We start from the raw sequence: 14,114 nt of genomic DNA, 5'->3' as shown, positions 1-14,114 counted from the left end.
GTTTTTGTATTAAAATGATCCATAAACCTAAAATGCCCAAAAAATAATGATATATAAAAGTGTTAGAGCAGCTCTTCTCAACCAGAGTTTTGTATGAGGGTTCCTCAAGAAAAACCTTTCTCTATCAGGGTTCTGTGGGAACCTAGGGTACCTTTAGAAAAACGATTCTCTACCAGGGTTCCGTCAGAGCCTAGGTTTCCACTAGAGCAGCCTTTCTAAACCAGAGTTCAATATGACTTAGAAAAAGTTTTTTCTTGAGGAACCCTAAGGTCATATTGAACTCTGGTTGAGAAAGGCTGCTCTAGTGGAAACCTAGGCTCCGACGGAACCCTGGTAGAGAATCGCTGTTCTAGAGAAACCCTATGCTTCAATAGAACCCTGGTAGAGAAAGGTTTTTCTTGAGGAACCCTAAGGTCATATTGAATTCTGGTTGAGAAAGGCTGCTCTAGAGGAAACCTAAGCTCCGACGGAACCCTAGGAAGAGAATCGTTTTTCTAAAGGTACCCTAGGCTTCCACAGCACGCTAATAGAAAAAGGTTTTTCTTGAGGAACCCTATCATGGTGCTGTGGAAGCCTAGGGTACCTTTAGAAAAACGATTCTCTTCCTAGGGTTCCGTCGGAGCTTAGGTTTCCTCTAGAGCAGCCTTTCTCAACCAGAATTCAAGAAAAAACTTTCTCTACCAGGGTTCAATTGAAGCATAGGTTCCTCTAGAACAGCGATTCTCTACCAGGTTTCCGTCGAAGCCTAAGGTTCCTTTAGAACAGCCTTTCTCAACCAGAGTTTAATATGATCCTAGAGTTCCTCTAGAACAACCATTCTCTACCCGGGTTCCATGGGAGCCCAGGGTTTCTCTAGAACAACCATTATATTCCAGTGTTCTGTTAGAACCTAGGGTTCCTCTAGAGCAGCCTTTTTCAGCCAGAGTTCAATATAACCCTAGGGTTCTTCTAGAACATGTGTCGAACACAAGGCCTACGTTCCGAATTTGACCTGACAGGCCATTTTTTGTGGCCCTTGCACCTCTCCTGCAGATGCGGAACCCCCCTTGTGTCCAACCCCACCTTCAACAGCAGAGAGGAGAACAAAACTCTACCAGATTCTGCACTTCCCCATGCAGCTGTGGAAAGGCTTATCTCTGCCACCCCGCCATCTCAGCAGTCAACAGCAGAGAGGAAGACTCAACTCCTACAGATCCTGCACCTCTCTGTGCAACTGCAGCATCCCCTCGTCTCTGCCTTCCCTGGTGTCAGACTCAGGCAGTTGACTCCAGCCCTCATCTGGTACTCCTCCAGACCCTGCACTTTTTGCTTCTCAGCTCCACCATCAGCTTCTTCCCAGCACCAGGACACAATTAGGGGGTACACTATGATATAAGGAAGGGTGGGAGATTATTGACTTCTGATGGTGGGGGAGCGCTTGACATCTTATGTAAGGAGGGGTGGGATGCTTGGGACATCTAGTCTTACAGATACAACCGGTCCTTTGGGGGCAACCATAATGTTGATGCAGCCCACAATGAAATTGAGCTTGGCACCTCTGCTCTAGAACAACCTTTCTTTACTAAAATTCTGTGGGAGCCTAGGGTTCCTCTAGAACATCAATTTTCTACCAGAGTCCCATCGGAGCCTAGGGTTCATGCTAAAGCAGCCTTTCTCAACCAGAGTTCAATAGGAGCCTAGGGTTCCTCTACAACAACGATTCTCTACCAGAGTTCCATCAGAGCCTAGGGTTCATCTAGAACAACCTTTCTCTAACAGGGTTCCATGGGACCCTAACGTTCCTCTAGAACAACCTTTCTCTACCAGGGTTCCATGATACTCTAGGGTTTCTCTAGAACAGGGGTCTCCAAACTTTTCAAATAAAGGGCCAGTTTACTGTCCTTCAGACTTTAGGGAGGCCAGATTGTGGCCAGTGTGGGTAGAACATGGCCCAGCATCAGGGAGAATAAACATTGCCCCAGGGTTGGTGATCAGTAGGAGGAGTAATGCCCCATAATTGGTATTAGTCGGAGGAATAGTGCCCCACCATTTGTATCAGTGGCAGGTAATATGCCCCACTGCTGGTGTCAGTGAGAGGAATAGTGTCCCAAGGGCCGGACAAAGACTAGTTTGGGCCGCAGTTTGGAGACCAGTCCTCTAGAACAACCTTTCTCTACCAGATTTACATGGGACCCTAAGGTTCATCCTGATGTTGCTAGGGGTTCTTTGATTAGAGAAAAATAGCAAGTTGATCTTCCCAGTACACTGCCCAGCAATACAGTACTGACATTTTCACTGACTATCAAGTAATGAGTAATTTTTATACTGACCACTAATATTAGGCAACACCACATTTCTTTTTATCTTGCAATCATTTATTTATTCTCAAAAACACCAAGACTGCTGTAATTACATGTAATGTCAGCAGCCCCAGCAAACTTCGGCCGGCCATACAAGGATCAAAACTTGGCAGGTTCTACCGATTGACTTCTGTGCCACCAGCCTACTGGAACATTTCTGCACGCTTTAACCAGCAGCGCTAAACAGTGTATTCTGATGGCAGGGATGCCTCCCCACCATCAGAACACAATAGCTCAGCGGGCGTGATTATCCCATCCACCTCGAATGTGTGGATGGGGAAATCTGGGTAAATGTTTTTGGTTTAACCTGCTGGTTGAGAAAAAAAAAAAAAACAATTTGCTTTCAATTCTCTTACCAAAGCTACATAAAATAATACATGGGGGGCAGAGGACCTGCGTCAGCACAGAGAGTAATCAGACACATTTCCAAAAGAAGGGATGGCTATGATGTGCAAGGTGGAAGGCGGCTATGCTATGGAATCGACTCTTCCTGGAGTACAGCTGGTGGCAACTGTGGGTGAAGAGGGGGTCACTGGAGGGGACCGTGAGTTTCTTAAGGAGACTGGGGGCTTTCCAGAGGAACTCTGGTAATCTGGAGGGCACTGCAGAGTCTGGGGGCACTGTGAGAAACTGTTGGAGGTGAGGGCACTATGGTAAGGTGACCAGATTTTTATAATGAAATCCGGGGGCATATTTTTTTACTAGTATTGGCGGCAATCATCGCTTCTCTGCCCATCGTCGCCGCCTAACGGTTGCCACTTTTTCTTTGTGTCAAACCCGAACACTTTAGGGACGCACACTAAAAAATGTTGCTTTTAGTATACACTATAGGATTGTAACAGACCTTGCACACTTTTGGGCACTCCAAAGAGACTAGTAATGCTGGGCACATAGTGCCCCCGACTCACAACCTGTGAAGTCTTACTCTCCTTGCCCTGGCTATTACTGGGTGGGGAGCGGAGGAAGATCACTCCGCCAGGGAAGGCAAGAAGACAAAACCGGGGACAGACTTGGTCCGGGGACAGTGTCCTCAATCCGGGAACTGTTTCCGTAAACTAGGGTGTACTGCAGATGACTAGCGGGCAAATTTGGATACATGACTCTATTGTAAAAGTTTATTTACACCAGTTTTCCAACTGTCTTTATCTACCTAGGGACCTTGATGTATTGAATGGCCATCAATGACTTAATAATCTCTTCTCTATAAAATATTCATTGTTTTGTTGCTTTACATGATTGCAACATCAAGCAAAGACTCCATCCACCTTTTTATTTTTTTACTGTGTTCCCTGTGGCAAGAGGAAAACAAATTCTGAAACATTTATCTCCCCCCAATGAATCTAGGTCACCAGCCCCAAAGCGTGAACAGACTTCTGCCTCTTGTAGAGTGAAATGTCACTCTACAGAAAGAACGTCAGACAGAAAGCGACAAGATGTTCCAATATGTGCATTTTCATTACGGGTGCAGAATGAAGAAATGTAATATCAACATTAAAGGAGAACTCCTGGCAATATATATAAAATGACTATTTCAGGGAGACTCCACAAAATGTGTTTAATTTGTAAGGAATGCTTTACTAAGACTGCAAAGGGCCCCTCTTTGCTCTTAAAACAGACTCAGGCCTTCATGGCATCGATTCCACATGCCACCAATGTTCCCTTAAGGTACTGGTCCATGTTGACATTGATGTTTGCACTGTCAATATTAATTTCCTGGTCTACCACATCCCAGAGATGTTCTGTTGGTTTCAGATCTGGTACCTGGCATAATGTCTGCATGATTCCATAGACATCCAGATCTGGTGATCCTGTGCCCACTGCAGACTCAGTTTTATGTTCTTGGCTGACAGAAGTGGGGCATGACATGGACTTCTACTGTTTCAGCCTTTCTATCTGAAGGTTCAAGTATGTAGGCAGATTAAACATACCTCCAAACTTTCTGAGATGGGAATGAGGGACACCTATCAGAAAAAGTATGTAGGCAAAGGACACACCCCTTGCCACGCCCCCTTAAGGGAGAATTGTACAAAAAATAAGATTGGTTAAATCCACAAGTGCTTTTTTTTACCACTACTATTTCTTTATATTGGCTTTTGGAATTTACAAATGCAGAAATTTAGAAATCAGATGAAAGGTTTAGCACTGGGAAACACTTTTTAATAGATAAAAAGTGCATTTTATATACATCTTTATAGATCAGACCAAAATGAGGGACAAATGAGGAGAATGAGGGACAGAGGGACATTGCTCCAAATCAGGGACAGTCCCTCGAAATCAGGGACAGTTGGGAGGTATGGATTAAACTGTGTTTGGTTTTAGCAATATAGCGGCAGGCCCAGGCTGGGGGAAACTGTAGAGGTGCTGCAAGCTTGGTTCCTAGGCTTTTGGTACTAGTCAGCCCACCTGTGCTATTAAAAGGGGGGCAGCTTAGGTCCATGAGCCACATAGTGGATCGAGAGTGGTTCCGTGTGTTCCTGTACTGTCTCATAGTTTCCAACAGTCCCAATATTCCTGGGACATTCAAGGTATTCAGACCCGGCCTGTCCGTGTCCAGGGAAAAATGACGGGAAATTGGCTTTGTCCCGGTGTTCTGTAGGCAAATCGTCAGATCATCGGGATGGCCGCAGCTTCCGGCTGTGAAAACATGGCTGCGGAATCTCCCTCCGGCTAGCAGGTCTCTCCCCTGTTTACAGTGAAGAGGGGAAGGGGCCTATGACCCGAGCAGCTATTTGGCTTCTCTCTTCGTGTAAAAGCAGAGCAATTCACTTGTACACTGAAGCCGATTAGCTGCCCTTCTCCACAGAGAAGCCGATTGGCTGCCCCTCTAACAGGAAAGATTCCTGCTTGCCAGAGGGAGATCCTGCAGGCACCACAGATCGGCCACCCCCCGCCCCTCTCAATTCTTAGTAAACTGACAGCCGGAGATGCTGCAGGCACCACAGTTGCAGGTGGGTGGCCATGGGGTGATCTGCTGGATGTTCTGTGTGTTGGGGGGGGGAGGGGGTATAGAGATGTATTGGGTGTTGGAGGTGCACATCAAGTCCTGTACCATGTCCACACCCTCTCTAACCGTCTTCTGTACCATGTTCAAATTCTCTCTGACAGTCTCCTGTACCATGTCTGCACCCTCTCTGATTGTGTTCTGTACCATGTCCACACCCTCTCCAATCATCTCCTGTGCCATGTCCGCATCCTCTCCCCCCACTGTAATATCCACATCTCCCCACTGTAATGTCCACATCTCCCCACTGTAATGTCCACATCTCCCCACTGATGCCAGGATTGATGTAAGACTGATGTCGCAGAGCAAAGTAGGATGAAAGTCGTATGACTGTCGTGTCGTATCAGTGTAGTTCCTGCACTACTTTTGCCGATTTCGGGTGCGACTTCAATAGACACCTGTGCATGAAGTCGCACAGATGTCTTTCAAGTCGCACCCGAAGTCGCACTGAAATGCGGATTTGAAATTGTGTGATTTCATATGAAGTTGATGTGAGCTTTTGGTTGGAAATTCTGACTGTGTGTAGGCTCCTTCTGACTTTTTCTGTCGGAATTTCCGACAACAAAAAATTGATAGCTGGTTCTCAATTTTTCCGACAAGAAAAGTTCTTCCGACAAACAAAAAAACACGCATGCTCAAAATCAAGTCGACGCATGCTCGGAATCATTGAACTTAATTTTTCTTGGCTCGTCGTAGTGTTGTACGTCACTGCGTTCTTGACCTTGGTCGGAATTTTGTGTGACCGCGTGTATGCAACACAAGTTTGAGCCAACATTCCGTCTGTAAAAAATCCATGGTTTTCTTGTCGGAATTTCCGATCGTGTGTACGCAGCATAAGACTATCCTGTCCACAACGTGACAACGCTGCAGAGAGACTTCACCGCAGAATGAACAGTGTTGTCACATTTACAGGAAAGTGGAAAAATAAGGATCAGGATCAACAGGTAATCAAACCGTTACAGGGAGGGACTGCTGTGCCAATACAAGTGACAGACTGCATCGTATACTGTATGTCATTTTCAATTGTGCCCATCTTCTACTTTTAACGAGCATGTACTGGAAGCGTATTACAAATTAAATGTAATTAGCGTTAATTAGCCGTTGTCTCATTTTGCACGCAACCTTGTTTCGGCTTCCGGTATGAGAGATCGTTGAATTAGGAGATGGCTTTTTTAGCATAGTATTTGGCCTCTGCAGTCCCCTGCGGTCACTCCTGTTCATCCATGTAGAACGGCCGTGTCTCTGAATACTAAGAGAGAGAGAAACGTCTCCGCCTGCAGAAACCCGGCTAGAGAAAGCCTTAATTAAGGTTGAAGCAACATGGGATTCCCAGGGAGACGTGTTTTAGCGCTTATACACAATTCACACACATTTACATTACATTTACATGCCGCTTTTTCTTGTGCATGGCGGAGAACGTCAACATTGGATGCATTAAAGAGGAAGCGTGCATCAATTTCCATCGTGAGCGGGCAGATAATATGCACTGTGATGTCACTTCCTCCTTAAAGCAGAATTTTGGGTGTCTGAAAAACCACCTTAAATGATTATCCTTGTGTAGGTTTATGTAGGCTGATCTTTGTTTAGCTTTACTTACTTTCAAATAGCGCAAGACTGTAGTTACCTCTTTCTGGCCAACCCAGCAAAAAAGTTCTTAACACCCGGGGGGGCAGGAAGGATTGTCGATCATGTGACCACTGTCACAGCAGTCACCAGGACCAGAAGATTTGCCCCCTTAATGGCCAGGCCATTTTTTTGCGATATGGCACTGTGTAGTTTTAACTGACAATTGCGCGGTCGTTCGATGCTGTACCCAAACAAAATTGTCGTCCTTTTTTTCCCCACAAATAGAACTTTTTTTATGTGGTATTTGATAACCTCTGCAGGTTTTTAGTTTTGCGCTATAAACAAAAAAAAGAGCGACAATTTTGAAGAAAAAAAAGTCTTCATCCGTTTTGGTAAAAAAAAATCGCAATAAGCGTATATTGATCGGTTTGCGCAAAAGTTATAGAGTCTACAAAAAAAGGGGATATATTTATGGCATTTTTATTTTATATATATATATATATATATATATATATATATTATTTTTTTACCGGTAATGGCGGAGATCAGTGATTTTTATTGGGACTGCGGCGGACAGATCGGATTCTTTTGACACTTTTTTGGGACCATTGACATTTATATAGCCATCAGAGCTAAAAATAGCCACTGATTACTGTGTAAATGACACTGGCCAGGACAGGGTTAACATTAGAGGGCGATCAAGGGGTTAAATGTGTCTTAGGGAGGTGTTTCTAACTGTGGGGGAGGGGACTGACAGGGAGTAGAGAGAGATCGCTGTTTCTGATTACTAGGAGCAGCCGATCTCGCTCTACTTCCCCTAACAGAACGGGGATCTGTCTGTTTACATTGACATGTCCCCATTCTGGCTCTTTGAGGAGTGATCGACGGTCGCCGGCGGACATCGCCACTGCCGACCGCGAGCACCGGCTCTGGAACTGCGGGCGTGCATGAGCACCTCCAGCGGCGTGCACGTGCCCCCTATAGCCCTTAAACCGGCCGCCATACAGCTATGGATATGTACAAGGGACACAGCATCTGTCTCCTCTCCCTGACAGGACGTGGAGCTCTGTGTTTACACACAGAGCTCCACGTCCCTGCTCTGTCATTGCCGATCGCGGGTACCCGGCGGACATCGCGGCCGCCAGGCACGCGCATTAGCATCTCAGGGACCCGCAGCCGGAGGACGCGAAGACGTCAAAAGACGTCGTCCCAGATTTACAGAGCCACCTTGAGGCCGTCATTTTACTACGGCCCGGGACTCACGTAGTTAATTCATTTAACTTTTTTAATTTGTTTTTGGAATTAGTTTTGTTTATACGATTTCGAATAATTTTGAATAGTTTTGCAATTAATTTCGAATAGTATTTCGAAAAGTTTTTTAACTCGAATAGTTTTCCAATTTGAATAGTTTTCAAATTCGAATAGTTTTCCTAAGGGGATAAAATATAATAGAAAATAAAGGAATGGAATAGAAAAAAATTGAATAGAATAGAAAATAATATATTAAAAACGATTCAAATTTGAATTCGGACCAATTATTTTTTTTTTCAATGTTTAAGATTCATTGAAATTCGGTACTATTGTAATGCTGACCATAAATGGATAGAAAATCATTTGTCAAAAACATTCGGAATTGAAAAAAACTGTCAATATTTAAACAGTAATAAAGTACTGCTTTACATAATTATACTTCAATATTCCAGGTCCAAGTAAAATAATTTATATGATAAATAGTATTTCCAACTACAGTCATGAATATCTTGATGTAATGATTTATTTACTTTTCTTTTTTCTGTTGAGTTTATATAATTTACTCATCTGTACATATATAGTGGACCATGACGTTTTTTTTTTCAAACCTGTTGTAAGTTGGATAACTTATTACAACATGTATAACACAAGATTTGTACTTGGATTAACATATTCATTCAATAAAATACTTTGACAAAGACAAAATCTGTCAAAAGTGCATGAGATAACGCCATCATTGTATCAATGGATGTCACCCAATTATCGACATATAACCACAAAAACTGTCAAATTTTCATCAAACGATTACACAATCTGGGGTTCAATATTAACAGGCACATGCACTGCAGATTTGTTCAAACTTTTTCCGAATGATTCCACTGCTATTGTTTAAAAAAACTTTTGTTTTAGCGCAAAAACTCAGATATGTTGTTTGTTTTTCTTGGCATAAAATGTGCATTTCGAGAATCAAAATTTGCCCACTAAAGTTTCGAAAGTCAAACGATTTTCTATCCATGTATGGCCAACATAATTTGGAAATTCGAATACGCCAGAATTTCCAAAAAACTTAAATTTGTCCGAATTTCAATTCGGAACGAAACAAACTGCACATGTCTAGTAAAATGCCATCCTTGACCCCTCCAGTCTAGTTACTTTTCCTAGGCTAAGATGATGCCATCCGTCTTCCGCAGGCAGTCCCCCCCCACCCCAGTGATTAGACTGCACATTGTAACTTTGTAGCAAGTCACGAGGTAAGACGCTGTAGCAGTGGCTGATCTGCGTTAGAGTGTAAGGGCCAGATCCACATACATTTAGTTCTGCGCAGCGTATCAGAGATACGCTACGCTGCCGTACCTTACCTGGCGCATTTTCGAATCCTCAGCGAGTTCGCGCTGTAAGTTACGGCGGCGTAGTGTATTTCTGGCGGCTGATTTCAAATTGGGCGGGTTAGGGGCGGGTTTCATTTAAATGAAGCGCGTCCCCGCGCCGAATGAAATGCGCATGCGTCGTCCAGAAATTTCCCGCCGTGCTTTGCGTGAAATGACGTCGCAACGATGTAATTTTTTGAACTTAGAAATGAGTTACGTCCATCCCTATTCACGGACGACTTACGCAAAAAAAAAAAAATTCAAATTTCGACGCGGGAACGACGGCCTTACTTAACATGGCAATTCTATCTATACGCCACAAAATACCAGCTTTAACTATACGCCGGAAAAAGCCGACTACAGACGACGTTAGAAAATGCGACGGCCGCGCGTACGTTCGTGGATCGCCGTAAATCGCTAATTTGCATACCCAACGTGGAAAACGCCACCCAGAAGACGCCGAAGTATTGCATCTTAGATCCGAAGGCGTACGAAGACGTACACCTGTCGGATCTAACCCAGAAGCCATTGTATCTTGTTTTGAGGATTCAAAACAACGATACGACGCAGGAAATTTGAAAGTACGCCGGCGTATCAGTGGATACGCCGGCGTACTCTCTCTGTGAATCTGGCCCTGAGTAACTTGTATAGCGCTGACAAATGCGAACCGAATCGCCTCAAGGCGCTTGTTAGACATTTTGTGAACACAGCGAAGAACTGCACAGGCACCCCAAGCTTCATAACATTGCTTATCATGTGACCAGAAGGAACTTGCAGTCATCAAATGCACTAAGAATGTCCCTATGAATCTTTATTCGAAAATCTACAAGTGTATGGCCAGACTTGCATAGGTAAGCACTATATACTAAACTATATTCACGCATTTTGTTTCCAAAGATAAAAGAACAATGCAGATTATCTTCTGGAATCTAATTTCTTCATGCGAGAACCATCCCATGGATACAGGAAAGACGTATTCCTGAAAAGGCTACAATATATTCTAAATGTCATTCTATTTATTTACAGCTTGCCTGCCCGGGACATACAACCCGTCTGATGCCTCCACAGATGGCTGCCATCCCTGCCCAAGTAACAGCAACTCTACAACCTCAGGGGCGTTTACCTGTAGATGTAACAGGGGATTCTACCGCACCCCCGAGGAGTCCCCCAATTCCCCCTGTACAGGTGAGTAACACTACAGGAGGGGACAGCAGAACATGACATGAACCTAAAGCCCCATACACACTATCAGTTTTCCTGCAGGTTTTTCTCTTCAGGTTTACCAAAACCATGTAGTGCAAGGGTCTGCCTGATTGCATACAAATTGAAACTCTTAAGGTTTGACCTCGTATTAGATGCTTTTGGTAAACCTGAAGAGAAAAACCGTCAGGAAAACAGATAGTGTGTATGGGGCTTTATTGTAGCTTTGTCATATTCCTAATGTCTAGATCAGCCTTCCTCACCCTGGGCTGTGTGCCCTCCTAGGGTTCTTCCACAGGCAGAAGAGATTGAAAAGATTAGTGATCTACTGATTTCCTGCCTGCACTGACTGCCAATACAAGGGGTCACTGACCAACACTACAAGGGTCATTTTACACTGACCACCAATGTAAGGGTCACTTCTACACCGACCACCAATGTAGGGTTCACTTCTACACTGACCAACAATGTAAGGGTCACTTCTACACTGACCAACACTGTAAGGGTCACTTCTAAACTGACCAACACTGTAAGGGGTCACTTCTACACTGACCAACACTGTAAGGGGTCACTTCTACACTGACCAACAATGTAAGGGTCACTTCTAAACTGACCAACAATGTAAGGGCCACTTCTAAACTGACCAACAATTTAAGGGTCACTTCTACGCTGACCAACAATGTAAGGGCCACTTCTAAACTGACCAACAATGTAAGGGTCACTTGTACACTGACCAACACTGTAAGGGCCACTTCTAAACTGACCAACAATGTAAGGGTCACGTCTACACTGACCAACACTGTAAGGGCCACTTCTAAACTGACCAACAATGTAAGGGTCACTTCTAAACTGACCAACAATGTAAGGGTCACTTCTAAACTGACCAACACTGTTAGGGTCACTTCTACACTGACCAACACTGTAAGGGCCACTTCTAAACTGACCAACAATGTAAGGGTCACTTCTACACTGACCAACAATGTAAGGGTCACTTCTAAACTGACCAACAATGTAAGGGCCACTTCTAAACTGACCAACAATGTAAGGGCCACTTCTAAACTGACCAACAATGTAAGGGTCACTTCTACACTGACCAACAATGTAAGAGCCACTTCTAAACTGACCAACAATGTAAGGGCCACTTCTAAACTGACCAACAATGTAAGGGTCATTTATACACTGACCAACAATGTAAGGGTCACTTCTACACTGACCAACAATGTAAGGGTCACTTCTACACTGACCAACACTGTTAGGGTCACTTCTAAACTGACCAACACTGTAAGGGCCACTTCTACACTGACCAAAACTGTAAGGGGTCACTTCTACACTGACCAACAATGTAAGGGGTCACTTCTATACTGACCACCAATGTAAGGGGTCACTTCTACACTGACCACCAATATAAGGGTCACTTTTACACATCCACTGCCCCCAATTTGACAGCCGTAAAGGTGCACAGCCCTGAATGCAAACAGTGTGCAGACTGTATCTGTGCAGCTGCTGTGTCCCAATTGACATTAATGTTAATTGAGTCACCTATTGTTTCTGTCTGTCTGCTAGTATTGTGTCCTCTTCACCTCGTTACCAAACTATTGTGGGATGTTTATGTGCTTATGTTTATGCTAGCTGTTCATTAGATGCACTGTTAAATGTACTGATGATATTACTGTTTTCAGTGTGCATTGTTTAGGAAAATGTGATCAAGATCACACCTGATTTTGTGTAGTATATATGCTGTGTGATTTTACAATAAAGGCAGTTCCAGTTTGCACCTAAGCTAGTGCTATCAAGTTCTCGGGTGGAATATTCAGCTATAATTCCTGGTTGATGGTTCCAGAGTGGAGTCAGCTGTATCTTGATGGAGGCTGGGTGCCAGGCGGTTTTTCACAGTGGCCAATGTATTTAAAAAATCAGTCTGACCAAAGCTCAAGGAACCTGTAGCAAGCTCAAAAGGAACACTGGTTGATCTAGATTATATTCCATGGACTCCATTGTATACATTTGTAGCATATTTTAGAAAAAGAATGACCAACATTTAGAGCCTATGGCCCGGATTCACAAAGAGTTGGGCCCACATTCCGCTGCCGTAACGCAAACCCCGTACGCCACGCCGATGCAGCGCAGAGAGGCAAGCAAGCAGTGCTCCTAACGCTGCGTCGGCATGGTGTAGGTTTCGAAGGCGCAGGCCGGCGTAGGTGGAAGTGGGCTTGACCCATGCAAACCCATGCAAATGAGGCGTGACCCCATGCAAATGATGGTCCGAGCGCCAGACAAGTACGTTTAACGAACTGCGCATGCGCCATGACGTGGACGCATCCCCCTGCGCATGCTCACAACCACGTCAGAACAACTGCCTAAGATACGCCGGATCACTGCATACGCCATGAACGTAACCTACGCCCAGCCAGACACACGTCCAACTTAAAATACGCTGGCTTGGCCGGCTTGTTTTCCCTGGTGCAGACCTTTGCATGTCTGCTGCTGGGTTACACCTCCTTTATGGGGCTTAACTTTACGCCGGACGTACAACTTGCGCGCACTTTTCGTAGCCTGCGTCGGGCGCACGCAGGTTCGTGAATCGCCGTATTTCCCTCATTTGCATATTTAAATGACTAATCAATGGGAGCGGCACCATGCTCCCAGCCTAAATGTGCGCCCACTCTACGCCGGCGTAAGCAAGATACGTCGGCGGGGTGTAGCCTGGTTTAAGGCACATCTCTGTTTGTGGGTCTTGCGCACAGATATGACGGAGCACATTTGCACTTACGTCGGCGTAACTTGTTATACGTCGGCGTAAGTGCTTTGTGAATCCGGGCCTATGTTTGTTGTTTGCCACTCTCTGTGTCTGCATTTGAAAGATGGTCACTCTCTTCTTGTCCAGGTGAAAATATTTGTGCACAACAGGAAGGGAGAATTTTTTTTTCAAGAGGGACACATTCAGCTATTAGGCTCCATGCACAGTGAAGCTGATAAACTGTAGTTTATTGTCGTTTTGGCTTTTTTTTTTTTTTTTTTAAGCCCACAAACTGAACTCTATGTTAGCCCATGTGCCCAATAGATCAGTACCTGTCCAATAGATCCCTGTAGCTCAGGCGTGCTGGGAGCAGAAGCACATTACAGGGGGCGGGGCATACGTGGCATATTTGGTTACTAGGAGGGTGGCACTCGGAGAGCATGTCTGGGAGTGCACAGGGTGATTGGCAGCAGCTCCGGCCAACCCAGAAGCCTCTCATCACACCACCTATGGGAGAAGAGCCGACACACGCAGAGGGGGTGGGGCAGACAGAAGACGCGCACCCGACATAATTAGTTAGTGGAGCCTAGTACCGGAACGTGTTCCGGTACTAGGCTCCGCTGCGGTACCCAACCCAGATTCCGGGGGACAGC

At 44.9% G+C, this 14,114-nt stretch overlaps 1 protein-coding gene across 2 annotated transcripts in view; it reads left to right on the top strand.

Moving 5' to 3' along the window:
* The window catches only part of LOC120946898 (ephrin type-B receptor 5-like), a 103,747-nt gene that overhangs the window by 29,679 nt on the left and 59,954 nt on the right, over nucleotides 1-14,114 (top strand). For both annotated transcript variants that reach the window (XM_040361721.1, XM_040361720.1), the window contains exon 4: nucleotides 10,551-10,709. In XM_040361721.1, the coding sequence (XP_040217655.1) occupies nucleotides 10,551-10,709 (159 nt within the window). The remainder of the gene's footprint in view (nucleotides 1-10,550; nucleotides 10,710-14,114) is intronic.

The sequence above is a fragment of the Rana temporaria genome, chromosome 8, assembly GCF_905171775.1.
Source record: "Rana temporaria chromosome 8, aRanTem1.1, whole genome shotgun sequence".
Taxonomy (NCBI): Eukaryota; Metazoa; Chordata; class Amphibia; order Anura; family Ranidae; genus Rana; species Rana temporaria.
The sequence above is the reverse complement of the archived record's forward strand: the minus strand, read 5'-3'. Positions and strand labels throughout refer to the sequence as shown.